The sequence below is a fragment of the Lepidochelys kempii genome, chromosome 8, assembly GCF_965140265.1.
Source record: "Lepidochelys kempii isolate rLepKem1 chromosome 8, rLepKem1.hap2, whole genome shotgun sequence".
NCBI lineage: Eukaryota > Metazoa > Chordata > Testudines > Cheloniidae > Lepidochelys > Lepidochelys kempii.
In genome coordinates, this window is record NC_133263.1 from 9,390,370 (window position 1) to 9,404,219 (window position 13,850).

Consider the following 13,850-nt stretch of genomic DNA (forward strand, 5'->3'; position numbering starts at 1 on the left):
CAGGTTGGAGCCGAGCCCGCCCGCCCGGAGAGAAGGCCGCTCGGCGGGGTGGGGCTACCGTGCCGGCCACCGCTCTCCGCCCGCGAGAAGAGCCATGCAGGCCCAGCCGTGTTCCCGGCGGGAGACGCTGGCTCTGCGGAGGCAGCTCATCGGGTAGGTGCGGCGAGAGTAGGGGCCGCCCAGTAGGGCGAGAGTAGGGGCGGGCTCAGGTGCGGCGCGGGGCCCCGGGCTGCGGCCAGGCGCGGCGCTGCTGGAGCATCAACGGGTCGCCTCTTTCATTCGGGTCCGGCTCGGGCCTTTAAGGCGCCGGGTTCTCATCTGCGCCCGCGGGCTGCGAGCCTAAGGAACCCACCGAGGTGCCCGTGGCCCTCCCCGAACAGCGTCCGCGGGTCGAGGGCAGGCAGCCCCTTTCCTGGCGCAACTCTCTCAATGTTTGCATTGCTTTGAAACGGAACTTGCCGAGGCTAACTCCGCTGCGCCGCCTGGTAGCTGGAGAATGTAAGCAGAGCTCTTGGGGGATCTTGTCTTTTAACGTCTACGGCTGCGGTGCTTTCTACAGAATAGAAATAATAACCCGCAGCCCAAATCTTCTTTGTTTTGTCTCCCAAAAGATTTAGGTTTTTTTCCCCTAATTCATTGATCTGAGGATTTGGGGGTTTTCAGAATTCCCTCCTCCTTTGGATTTCTGCATTAACCCAGGTTACAGCTGAAAATAATTTTGAATCCGCTTCTTTAAAGTACTGTAGTTTAATCACTTCTACTGTCTTGATAATGCTCTCAGGCTATGTCCACACTCAGGGTGGGGTGTGGAGTACAGCCATTACATGTGTAACTACACGCTGCAGTGAAAGGCAGACTGCATCATAGAATATCCTAGAATATCAGGGTTGGAAGGGACCCCAGAAGGTCATCTAGTCCAACCTCCTGGATCCACACTTGTCACTGGTGTGTAGCTACAGCGCTGCAAGGAGAGGCTCCAGCAGAGGGGAAAGGATCTGGCAGCAGGGAAGCAGTGAAGACACTACATTGCTAAAATAGCAGTTTAAACAAGAGCAGCACTTCTTGGGTATATAAAGGGGTGTGTAGAGTATATGACCTGTGGGTTCAGGTCCATGGGGCACTCTACTCACCAAAGCCTGGTAGTGCTGGAACCGGGGTTGCTCCTGCACCCCCTGGCTTGAAATAGCATTAACAAACACCAAATACATGGTTTCCATCATCAGCATCCCCCACTGTAAATTGTTGCAGAACCCCTGCCTAAGCCGTGTCTCACAGTCTATACTGCTGCTCATACCTGGGCTAGCTGAGTGTGCTGTGTCTGTAGTCTACACACTTCCATAAGTGAAGAGGTAGCCTCAGTTACACCGCTGTAAATCCAGAATGGTTATTTTGGATTAACGCTGGGATAATTTAGGAGTAATGCCAGCGCTGTTAATGTGCTTTATGTGGATTTATGCTGGTGGAGTTGAGATGATGATCAGGCTCTTAGTATTTTGTAAGGAGTGAAAACAGATACATCCATATTTTCAAAATATAAATATATTTCATTGTTTGCTTAGTTCATATTTTCAGTATATTTAAAAAAACACGTATGGTGTTCAGAACGGAGAGAGATAAATAGTGGTGTCCCCCAGGGGTCTGTATTGGGACCAGTCCTATTCAATATAGTCATAAATGATCTGGGAAAAGGGGTAAACAGTGAAGTGGGAAAATAGGCAGATGATACAAAATTGCTCAAGAGAGTTAAGTCCCAGGCAGACTGCGAAAAGGTACAAAAGGATCTCTTGAAACTGGGTGACTAGGCAACAAAATGGCAGATGAAATTCAATGTTAATAAATGCAAAGTAATGCACATTGGAAAACATAATCCCAACTATACATAAAAAATGATGGGGTCTAAATTGGCTGTTACCACTCAAGAAAGAGATCTTGGAGTCATTGTGGATAGTTCTCTTTAAAAAAAAAAAAAACAAAAAAAAAACCCACTCACTGTGCAGCAGCAGTCAAAATGAACAGAATGTTGGGAATCCATTAAGAAAGGGATAGATAATAAGACAGAAAATATTATATTGCCTCTATATAAATCCATGTTACGCCCACATCTTGAATACTGCATGCAGATGTGGTCGCCCCATCTCAAAAAAGATATGTTGGAATTGGAAAAGGTTTAGAAAAGGGCAACAAAAATTATTTGGGGTTTGGAACGGCTGCCATATGAGGAGAGATTAATAAGACTGGGTCTTTTCAGCTTGGAAAAGAGACGACTAAGGGGGGATATGATAGAGGTCTATAAAATGGTGACTGGTGTGGCGAAAGTAAATAAGGAAGTGTTATTTACTCCTTCTTATAACACAAGAACTAGGGGTCACCAAATGAAATTAATAGGCAGCAGGTTTAAAACAAACAAAAGGAAGTATTTTTTCACACAACGCGCAGTCAACCTAAGAATATGGAGTGTAACGTCACAGTTGTGAAGGCCAAGACTATAACAGGGTTCAAAAAGATCTAGATAAATGCATAGAGGATAGGTCCATCAATGGCGTCCCTAGTGCCCTAATGCCAGAAGCTGGGAATGGGCGATGGGATGGATCACTTGATGATGATTACTTGTTCTGTTCATTCCCTCTGGGGCACCTGGCATTGGCCACTGTTGGAAGGCAGGATACTGGGCTAGACTTTGGTCTGACCCAGTATGGCTGTTCTTATGTTGTTAGGCTACGTTTGTTTATATTGCAAAATGTCTCATTTATATTTAATTTCACATATTCCGCTTCATTTTATAATACTACAGCTCAAAACCTGAAGTGTTGCTGAGACATTATACCAAACAGAAGTACCTTTATTGTACTAGATTTCCTCAGCAGAGTTCAGTAATTGGCAACAGAAGAAAATGAACTATTGGAAATTTCTTTGCACTTCAACAAGACCACAAAAGCTCCTTTAACTGTAGAATGCAACAAAGACAATAGCAAGCAATCTGTTTATGTGACTGTTGACCTTTGAAATTAAGACTAAGGACAGACTTCTCTCAACTGGCTTTTCTTTATATGTAAAGGTTTTATGACAAGAAGGATATGGGTTGAAAGTGAGCTCTGGTGTTAAAAGAAATGTGTTATGGATTCAGTCATACACACAACATGAGGAACAACTTTTCAAAATGTAATCTTCCCCCTAATTGATGTGTCCACAGTCATCGACATTGGAAGCCAGATTTCTTAATAAGTGCTAAAGGAACACTATAAACTTAAAAATCAGAAAGAAAAGGAGTACTTGTGGCACCTTAGAGACTAACCAATTTATTTGAGCAAAAATATTTATGCACAAATAAATTGGTTAGTCTCCAAGGTCCCACAAGTACTCCTGTTCTTTTTGCGAATACAGACTAACACGGCTGCTACTCTGAAACCTTAAAAATCAGAGTATGTTTTACCTACTGTTCTTATATTATTGTTACAAGTAAGATTGCTGTCACTGAGTTAGTTATTTTTCTGAGTTATTTTTCATTTTATTTGTGTATTTGACAGCATTTTGTGTGTATGGTCAGTCAGTGTCCCCTGTGATTTGTGTGGGTCTTTCAGACAGCAATAGAATCAAGAAAAATAGATTTGTGACAATAGAAATATATGGTTCTAAATCCACACAAACTGGCACAGGTACTATAACTAAGGCTATGTTTATGTCACAGAGGTCATAAAGTCACAGAATCCGTGACTTCCAGAGACATCCGTGACATTCTCTGCTTCAGCCCCAGGGGCTGCAAGACTCTGGAGCTGACAGCCAGTGGGGCCCTGGCAGAGTTCCCACAGACAGACTCCTGAGGGGGCCCTCGTCAGGGTTCCAGTGGTGGGCGACAGCCTCACGTGGGCAGAGGGGGATGCCTCTGGCAAGAAGCTGAGGTATCCCAAAGAGAAAATGGGAAATATAGTCACCCTGCAGCTCCCAGCTGCCATTAGCAGAGGGGGAATCCCAGAGCTACCAGCCACCACGGTGTTGGGAGAAACTATGGAGCTGCAGCAGCAAAAGTCACAGATAAGTCACGGCTTCCATGAATTTTTGTTTATTGCCTATGACCTGTCCATGACTTTTATTAAAAATAACCATGACAAAATCTTAGCCTTCCTATAACATATTCTCCTTCACTAATTTCAAGTTGATGGTGTTCCTTTAATAACTACTTGAAACTACATATTTTCATCAGGTGGGAATTCTCTCTCCTGGTCCCTTGGGCAGGCACTTAGGAGCTTTACTTGTTTGGGCACCTCATTATAAAAGAACACTGATCAGTTAGGCCAGAGGTGGGCAAACTACGGCCCGCGGGACCGTCCTGCCCGGGCCTTGAGCTCCCAGCTCGGGAGGCTGTCCCTTCTCCCCTGCAGCCTCAGCTCGCCGTGCCACCAGCGCTCTGGGCGGTGGGACTGGCTCCAGCCGGGTGCTGCAGCTGCCAGTCCTGCTGCACAGAGCAGCATGGTAAGGGGGCAGGGGGTTGGATGGAACGGAGGTTGGATGGAACGGAGGTTCTGGGGTAGGGGGGGCAGTCAGGGGATGGGGAACAGGTGAGGGGTTGGATAGGCATGGGAGTCCAGGGGGCCTGTCAGGGGGTGGGGGTGTGGATAGGGGACAGGGAGCGGGGGGGTTGGATAGGGGGTGGGGTCCCAGGGGGTTCCCAGGAGGGGTCAGTCAGGGGACAAAGGGGGGGGTTGGATGGGTCAGAGGTTCTGAGGGGGGTGGTCAGGGGGTGGGAAGTAATAGGGGGCGGGGGCCAGGTTGTTTGGGGAGGCACAGCCTTCCCTACCCAGCCCTCCATACAGTTTCAGAACCCCGATGTGGCCCTCAGGCCAAAAAGTTTGCCCCCCTCCCAAGTTAGGCCCCAATCTTGCAAAGAAAACCATGTGGGCAGACTGCAGCAACCATGCAGAGACTTACAGAAGTCACCAAGGTTGCATGTGGGCACAGGTCCATCCATGTGGTTCTATTTGTAGGATCAGAACCATATAGAGAATACAAGGAAGGTGAAAAAAATTATGAAAAGTTGAGAAGATCGGATTTGGGAGGAGAGCTTAACAGAATTTAGTGTATGTGCCTCTTGAAGGAGACAAAGGGAGTGGAGACATAAAGCTCTCTGAAATTTTAATGTAATAACAACATAAAGAGGGGACCACAGCAGTTCAGATCAGATGAGACACTAGATATAAGTCCCTATATTTAAACACTGGAGTTTGGTGGTCAGACATTCTCAGTGAAGGTCTCTTCATTTTGAAGTTGGTTTTCCCTGCTGGTCCACCAAAGTTGGCTGACTGTTAAAGAGCATGGTACAATGCCTGTCTCTCTTCTCCAACCTTTGCTTGAGGGGACTGAAGTAGAGTGCAGGCAGTTCATGTTTAGTTTATTTTGAGAAAATATTGCTTCCTTTTTGCCTTTGGTTAAAATTACAAAAAGATTGGCAATAGTTAATTCTATGTGACTTTTAGATGTTTTATCAGGATCTTATAGTTCAAGAAGTTTTGTGGTTTTGATGTTTGGTACAGCTCTTCCTGCAAGCTCTTTTTTCCTGAAGATCCAGTGAAGATTGTTAGGGCAAAAGGCCAGTATATATATGATGAACATGGAAGAGAATACCTTGACTGTATCAACAATGTGTCTCATGGTAAGTTTAAAATAACATTATTCATTACCAGGTTGTTCTAAACGAAGGCAACAGTATTCTGGGAGAATTCAACCAGACAGAATAAAAACAATGAAGAAGGCACTACTATGTTGCATTGCAGAAGCCCAATTTTTATGTCATTTGGTTGGAAAACATCTCTTGGGTCTGTAATTTGGGCAATACTATTGACACACCTTGATTTCTGGGTGTGTATACATGAAATTATCCCCATTTGCTGTCTGCTCAATCTTTGTAAAAATGCAGTAAACTAAAATTCACAAGACTCCTGCTTATGCAGCCAAAAGTAGATCGACTGTTTAGCTGAAAGCAATGAGTGACTTTATAGGGTCTGTTCCATTTGTGTACGTTTTACCGTAAGGTGGGGTTTTTTGTGTATATCCTCCTCTAAGACTGTTTCTTTGCTTACTCCTTGACCGCTGCTTCAGTGGAAAATCCAGATGTTTCCTCTTGCATGTATTTGGAATCTATCAAAGTGGACAAAGGCTTGTAGTCCTATGCAGAACTATGCATTTGAAGGATTTAGAGGACAGAGTGCACACACAGTTCAGTGGATTAAAAATTGGATACTACCCCAGATTTAGCAAGCTGATTCACAGGATCCAGGAAATCTGGTTAAGAATATGAACTAAAGCAATTTTTTAACAAATACAACCAGAACTTGTGAACCAGATGATGCACCCTAAAGTAGACTCTCCAAGCATACCAGCACTGTGTCTTTGCCCACTGACCATACTTTTGATACACTACTGCTGCAATACAGGGAACAATGTCAGCTTCTGCACCCTAAGAAATATGTGAGCATGTCAGTGGATATCAGTGGTTCCCAAACTTTAACAGCCCATGAATCCCTTTCACTAAATTGTGAAATCTCATGAACCTCCATCCTAAAAATGAATATTTCCAGGGATTTAAGTTTAAATTTCCTCCACACTCCATGGGGCTCCTGCTGCTGAACCCCATTGATCACCCTGGTCAACTGAGCTCAGGCTGCAGGTCCCACTGACGGTTGGGGCTCAGGCTGCGAGCCCCAACTGCCCATCCCCGCTCTCCCTGGGGCTTGGGCTGCCAGCCCCACATGGAGCACTGGGGTTCGGGCTGCCAGCTCCCCCCATTGACGGGGGCAGGGCTCGAGCTGCCAGCCCCAACTGCCTGGTCTCACTCTTCCTGGGGCTCGGGCTGCCAGCCCCGCGTGGAGTGCTGGGGTTCGGGCAGTCGGCTCCGCCGCTGATGGGGGCAGGGCTCGGGCTGCCAGCCCCAGCTGCCCTGCCCTGCCCCACTCTCCCTGGGGCTCGGGCTGCCAGCCCCAGCTGCCCTGCCCTGCTCTCCCTGGGGCTCGGGCTGTCTGCCCTGCACCCAGGTCCCACCTGCTGCCTCCAATGCCCGGGGTCCTCCGGCCGCTATTAGTGAAATTTTTCTGGCAAACCCCCTGTAATGTTCTGTGAACCCCAGTTTGGAAACCACTGGTGTATATTTATCTATTTGTCAACAATAGATGTCATAGGGAAAGAACTTGTGAGAGAATGGAGAGAACATTAAAACTCCCCCTTTTTTTTTTTCAGTTGGGCATTGCCATCCTGATGTAGTAAAAGCAGCACATGAACAGAATCAGTTGCTAAATACAAATTCTCGCTATCTCCATGATAATTTGGTGGATTATGCAAAGAGACTTTCTAAAACACTGCCTGAGAAGCTGTGCACATTCTATTTTTTGAATTCAGGGTAAGTATGAGGTATTACTAGTGATAAACTCTTAGCTATAGCTGAGGTACAGGTATAGTGACTATACACTCCATTATAAGTAGTTAGCTGCAGGATCTCGTAAGTATGGGTGTAGATCATGCATTGTCTGGTTTTTCAGATAATTTCAGACTTTTTGAGAAAGCTGCTGGAGTTCATCCTTTTTAAACTTTTGCTGCTCTAAAGGTTTAAATTACCAAATTATTAGGAAAACACAGACACAATGGTTTTGAAAAGCTTTTAAAAAGCAGCTTATAGAAGAAAAGGGATAGCTCAGTGGTTTGAGCACTGACCTGCTAAACCCAGGGTTGTGAGTTCAATCCTTGAGGGGGCCATTTGGGATCTGGGGCAAAAATTGGGGATTGGTCCTGCTTTGAGCAGGGGGTTGGACTAGATGACCTCCTGAGGTCCCTTCCAACCCTGATATTCTATGATTCTATGAAAACATGAACAGTTCATATTATTTAGATGTGTTCTTACTCTGTCATACTAAGGGTTTTTTCCTTTTCTTGATCTGTCTGTGGTTGCTCTGGCTTATGTGGACTTGCCAATATTGTTTTAAATTATTTTTGAGGTATGGGGATATTCAAGTACTGGATGCTGACATTTGAAATTTTATTATTACATTTAATTATGCATTTAAATGTTTCTATTAATGTTCCTCATGCACCAAACAGAAGTGTATACTATATAATCTCAATATTGCATTACAGAACAAGACTAAATTCCATAATGTGCGTGTCAACTAACACACACAATTCCAGCTGACTACTTTTGCCAAGAAAATCTACTATACATTAGGATATGAACTAAAATACACTTTGGATACAAAAAACTAATTAAGAGTATTCTGGTTTTGAAGAGCATTTTATTCTATGTCAAAGGCTCTGCTCTATCAGTTAATAATTTTTTTCAAAAAATTGTCAGTCTTTAAAGGCAGTACTATCTATACTGCAATAAAAGCAGTCAGCGTAAATTTAATTTTCATAGTAGTAGCCTCTATAGCTTCTTGTCTAAACTGATTTATCACAGAATCCTAGAAAGGAAGGGCTGGAAAGGACCTTGAGAGGTCATCAAATTCAGCCCCAGCACTGAGTCAAAATCTAGTAAATCTAGACCATCCCTGACAAGTGTTTGTCCAACCTGTTCTTAAAAATGTACGGTGATGGGGATTCCACAGCATCTCTAGAAGCATATTCCTGAGCTTAAGTATCCTGGTAGTTACGAAGTTTTTCCTAATATCTAACCAAAATCTTCCTTGCTGCATCTTAAGCCCATTACTACTTTAAGTGGATACAGAGAACAATTGATCCCTGTCCTCTTTATAATAGCCCTTCACATATTTGACAATCTTCCCTCTCAGTCTTCTTTTCTCAAGACAAAAAGGCCCGTTTTTTTTAACCTTTCCTCATAGGTAAGGTTTTCTAAATCTTTTTATAATGTTTGCTGCTCTCCTTGGAACTCTCTCCAGTTTGTCCACTTCTTTAAAGTATGGCCCTTGTAACTGAACACAGTAATCCAGCTGAGGCCTCAGTGCTGAGTAAAGTGGGACAACTACCTCCCAGTTTTACATATGACAATCCCATTAATACACCCCAGCATACACCTTTTTTTACAACTGTATCATATTGTTGACTCATAATCAATTTGTGATCCACTATAACCCCCAGATCCTTTTCCACACTACTACCACCTAGCTAGTTATTCCCCATTTTGTAGCTATGCATTTGATTTTTTTCCTTCCTAAGTGAAGTACTTTGCAATTGCCTTTATTGAATTTCATTTTGTTGAATTCAGACACATTGTTTAAATTGTCAAGGTCACTTTGAATTTTAATCCTGTCCTCAAAAGTACTTGCAACTCCCTTCCAGATTGATGTCATCTCAGATTTTTATAAGCATTCTCTCCAACTCCATTATTCAAGTCATTAATGAAAATATTGAATAGTATCAGACCCAGCACTGATCTTTGCGGCACCCACTAGCTACATCCTCCCAGTTTGATAATGAACCATTGATAACTACTCTTTGAGTATGGTCTTTCAACCAGTTGTGCACCTACCTTATATTAATTTCATATAGACTACATTTCCCTAGTTTGGCTTATGAGAGTGACATGTGAGACAGTATCAAAAGCGTTACTAAAATCAAGCTAGATCACTTTTACTGCTCCCCTCATTCACTAGGCCAGTAACCCTGTCAAAGGAGGAAATTAGGTTGGTTTAACACGATTTATTCTTGACAAATCCATGCTGGTTATTCCTTATTATCCTCTAGATGCATACAAATTTATTCTAGTATGTTTCCATGTGTTGAAGTTAAGCTAACCAGACTATAATTCCCTGGGTCCTCTTTGTTCCCCTTTTTAAAGATGGCTACTACATTTGCCCTTCTCCAGTCCTCTGGGACTCCCCCTGTCCTCCAGGAGTTCTGAAAGATAATTGGTGAGGGTTCCAAGATTGCTTCTAGGATTGTTATTTTTATCAGGCCCTGCCAACCTGACTGTATCTAATTTATCTAAATATTCTTTCTTTACCTATTTGGTTTGCACTCCTTCTCCCTGGTTGTTGATATTAATTGTGGGGAGTATCTGATCACATCTTTCTTTTTTTAGTGAAGACTGAAGCCAAATAGGTATTAAACACCTCCACCTTCTTGATATCATCAGTTATTAGCTCTCCTTCCCTGCTAATTAGAGGATTTACACTTTACTTCATCTTTCTCTTGCTCCTAATACATTTAAAGAACTTCTTCTTACTTCCTTTTATGTCTCCTGTTAGGTGTAACTCATTTTGTGCCCTAGCCTTTCTGATTCTGTCCCCATGTGCTTGTGCTGTTCTTTTGTCTTGTTCCTTAGCAATTGTCCATGTTTCCACTTTTTGTAGGATTCCTTATTGATTTTTCAGATAATTGAAGAGTTCTTGATGCAGCCATACTGGGATAGTTTGCAGTTCTGCCTTTAATATTGTCTCCTTGAGAAACTGCCAGATCTCCTAAACCCCTTTTTCCCTTGATTTTCTTCTTATGGGACTTTACCTACCAGTTCTCTGAGTCTGTTAAAGCCTGCTTTTTGGAAGTCCATTGTTCTTATTCTGCTGCTTCTCTTTCTCTCTCTCTCTCTCTCCTTTGATTTCATGATTCTAAGAAAAGGATCATTACATGATCACTTTCACCCTAATTACTGTTGGTCAGAATGAAGTCTTAAGTTGGCCATCGCCCTGGTTACTTCTACTTTCTGAAACAAAAAATTGTCTCCAAATACATTACAAGAACTTTCTGGAAATTTTATCTTTTGTTATATTCTGTTTCCAGCAGCTATCTGGGTAGTTCAAGTCCCCCATGACTACCAGGTCTTGGATATTTCTGTTGTTTGTTCTAAAAATGCATCATCTACCTCCTCTTCCTGATATAGTATACCATGACATCATCCCTCTTCCCACTCCCGCCTCCCCCCCATATCCGAGACCTTCAACTGGTTTGTCTCTCACCACCTTCTGAAGCTTAGAACAAGTGTATATATTCTTGTGATATAATGCAACACCTCCTCCCTTTTCATCCTGCTTCTCCTTCCTAAACAAGCTATACCCCTATATTCCAGTCATAACACTTATACCGCCAAATCTCCCTGATGCCAATTAAGTCCTATTTTAGCTTATGTACTAATACTTCCAGTTCTTCCCATTTATTCTCATATGCCTTGCATTTGTGTATAGGCATCAAAGCTGTTAAGCAGATTCTCCCACTGATTTCCCTCTTGTTGCTCCTATGACATTCTAATTTTCCATGTCTACTCCAACACCTAGCCCTCTGTTCAAGTTGCATTTTTTATGCTAACTTTTGTCACCTACTCTCTTTGAACCTAGTTTAAAGCTCTCCTCACTAGGTTGGTAAGTTACTGCATGCAGATGCTCTTCCCTTTCTTGGTCAGGTGGACCCCCATCTTTTACCAGCAGATCTTCTTCCTGGAAGAGCATCCCATGGTCAAAGAAGCATTCTAGCTAATGTTATCCTTAGTTAGCCTCTCTGTGGATTCCTACCCTAAAATATAGTTCTTTTCAGGTAGTCAGATTTCTGTATAAGGGTATTCGTTTCTGTTTTCAGATATAATAATTTTTCTTTCAAACTAACCAGGGCTATGATTGTTTTGGCCTGCTTCTGTGGTAATTTATATTATGTACTTATCCACTGTTGTAAAATGTTTTCAGATCTTCTGTTGAAAGGTGCTATAACTAGGCTTGGCAGAATTCAATTTTTATTTTCTTTTAATCCATTTAAATTTTCAGTTACGTGAAACGGGGGGAGAAGACAATTATTTAATGGCAAACATTAAGAAAAACATTAAAGCGGAAATTGTCAATATCACATCAGAATATACAAAGTAAATATCCCTGACTCAAACTCTACGTTCTCAAGCAGCATTTTTCTTATTTTGATTATCGTAGATGGAAATATTTTCCATTTGGTTGTGTGTACAATGAACATTTACAAATAAACACTCTAATCCAGGGGTTCTCAAACTGGGGGTCGGGACCCCTCAGGGGGTCGCGAGGTCATTACATGGGGGGTTGCAAGCTGTCAACCTCCACCCCAAACCCCACTTGCCTCCAGCATTTATAATGGTATTAAATATATTAAAAAGTGTGTTTAATTTATTGGGGGGGTCACATTCAGACGCTTGTGATGTGAAAGGGGTTACCAGTAAAAAAGTTTGAGACCCACTGCTCTAATCCTGTATCTAGGAAGTGCACTGTAGTATCATAATCCTAGTCATATCCAGCCCCGTGGGCTGCAGTTTTGCATCTGTGATTATTTGCATGTGCAACTGATGTAATTTGTGGATGCAAAATAGCACAGCATGGAGGGCCAAGGTTTCATATCGTGTCTGTGTGTGCAGTGAAATAGCTTTTGAATTGTCAATTGCAGATCAGAAGCCAATGATCTTGCCTTGAGATTGGCACGACAATATACAAAACACGAGGATATTATTGTTCTGGACCAGTAAGTATATCAAATAATGTTTAATATCTACTGTATTTTATTTTTGATTAATAACTTTAATTTCCATTTCTAAAGAAAAGGCACAATTTTATTCAACTACCCCATCTGCAAATTTCTTTGACACCTCTACAGGGCAAAATTATGTCAATGGTACTAGTGACTATAACAAAAAATAGTCCGTTACTACACAGTAGCTAGCAAAGCAGACATAAGAAACAGCAAAGATTCTGCATCTGGAGTTTTGGGGCTTAATTCCGATTTGATTCCTGATCATGGCCAACAGATAATATACTTCTCCTGATACAGAGCTGTGATGGTAGAAACAAGCCATTGAAAAGCCAAAGTGGGGGACTGATGTCAATTTCTTCTACCAAGTAAACAGGGTGGAAAGTAGGAGCCAAAATCCCAAATACAGTCGACCTGGTTGATAAATTCCTGTTCAAAGCTATTTTGGGCCATGTGACCAGATCTTGGTCTGCTGGATTGTCTGACAGCAAAGGGTGCAAAACCAGATTAATTCTAGAGAACTGTGATATTATGGAACTTACTGTTTAGCTCTGCTGCTACATTGTTTTTGTTTTAAGTGCTTACCATGGACATCTGACATCCTTGATTGACATAAGTCCATATAAATTCAGAAATCTAGAAGGACAAAAGGAATGGGTCCATGTGGTATGTACATATTGCAGCCTATATACCTCGACTATTTCAGTTAATTTATTATCCACCACATCTGTGGCATTACTAATCATAAGGCATTGTTCCCTTGTTCAGGCTCCTCTCCCAGACACATACCGCGGAATATACAGAGAAGACCATAAAGATTCAGTCCTAGCCTACGCCAATGAAGTGAAAAAAATAATTGAGCAAGCACAAAAAAGGGGCAGAAAGGTGAAAAGATCTTTCCTAATCTATTTGCTGACTCTTTAGCAGTGGGAATTAGTAGTAGAGTTTATCAGCAGCAATAGACGTTTCAGGACCATCCATGTCAGGGAATTAAGAAGCATGTAGATGGCATAAATGACCATTATATTTTCATATTACGTCCATCAGATATAATTTCTGAAGATTTGACTATATATAGCAAAGTAATAGTTTAAAAACTATTCATCTAGCTAGGTAGAGTCTGCAACTTGCCTATGTTACCTCAGTAACCTTTATTATTTAGTTCAAATATTGCATGTTACTCTTCCAGATTGCTGCATTTTTCATTGAATCTTTGCCAAGTGTGGGTGGTCAGATCATTCCACCAGAAGGTTATTTCCAGATGATAGCAGAGTAAGTAGATGCTTTCAGAACCCTTTATGCATGTTTTGTGTTCCTGTTTATCTAAACTGAGATGAAACCACTGTCTTTATCACAACATGCAAATAGCTTAGATTAATATGCTTTTTGACATAAAAAGAATAAAATGCTTTAGTCCTATTGAATTGTAAGCTCTTCAGGGCAGC

General features: G+C 42.3%; 1 protein-coding gene across 5 annotated transcripts in view; it reads left to right on the forward strand.

The window, feature by feature from the left end:
- PHYKPL (5-phosphohydroxy-L-lysine phospho-lyase) overlaps positions 1–13,850 on the forward strand; it is a 26,688-nt gene continuing 12,838 nt past the window's right edge. For 3 of the 5 annotated variants that reach the window (XR_012160207.1, XM_073355464.1, XM_073355465.1), the window contains exons 1-7: positions 1–153; positions 5,526–5,644; positions 7,225–7,384; positions 12,325–12,399; positions 12,984–13,071; positions 13,174–13,290; positions 13,595–13,677. Coding sequence is in view for 3 of the 5 variants with exons in the window: in XM_073355464.1 (XP_073211565.1) it covers positions 95–153; positions 5,526–5,644; positions 7,225–7,384; positions 12,325–12,399; positions 12,984–13,071; positions 13,174–13,290; positions 13,595–13,677 (701 nt within the window). In the remaining 2 variants the exon portion in view is untranslated. Of the gene's footprint in view, positions 154–5,525; positions 5,645–7,224; positions 7,385–12,324; positions 12,400–12,983; positions 13,291–13,594; positions 13,678–13,850 lie in introns of all 5 variants that reach the window. The other 2 variants (XR_012160206.1, XM_073355463.1) reach the window with 1 other exon arrangement.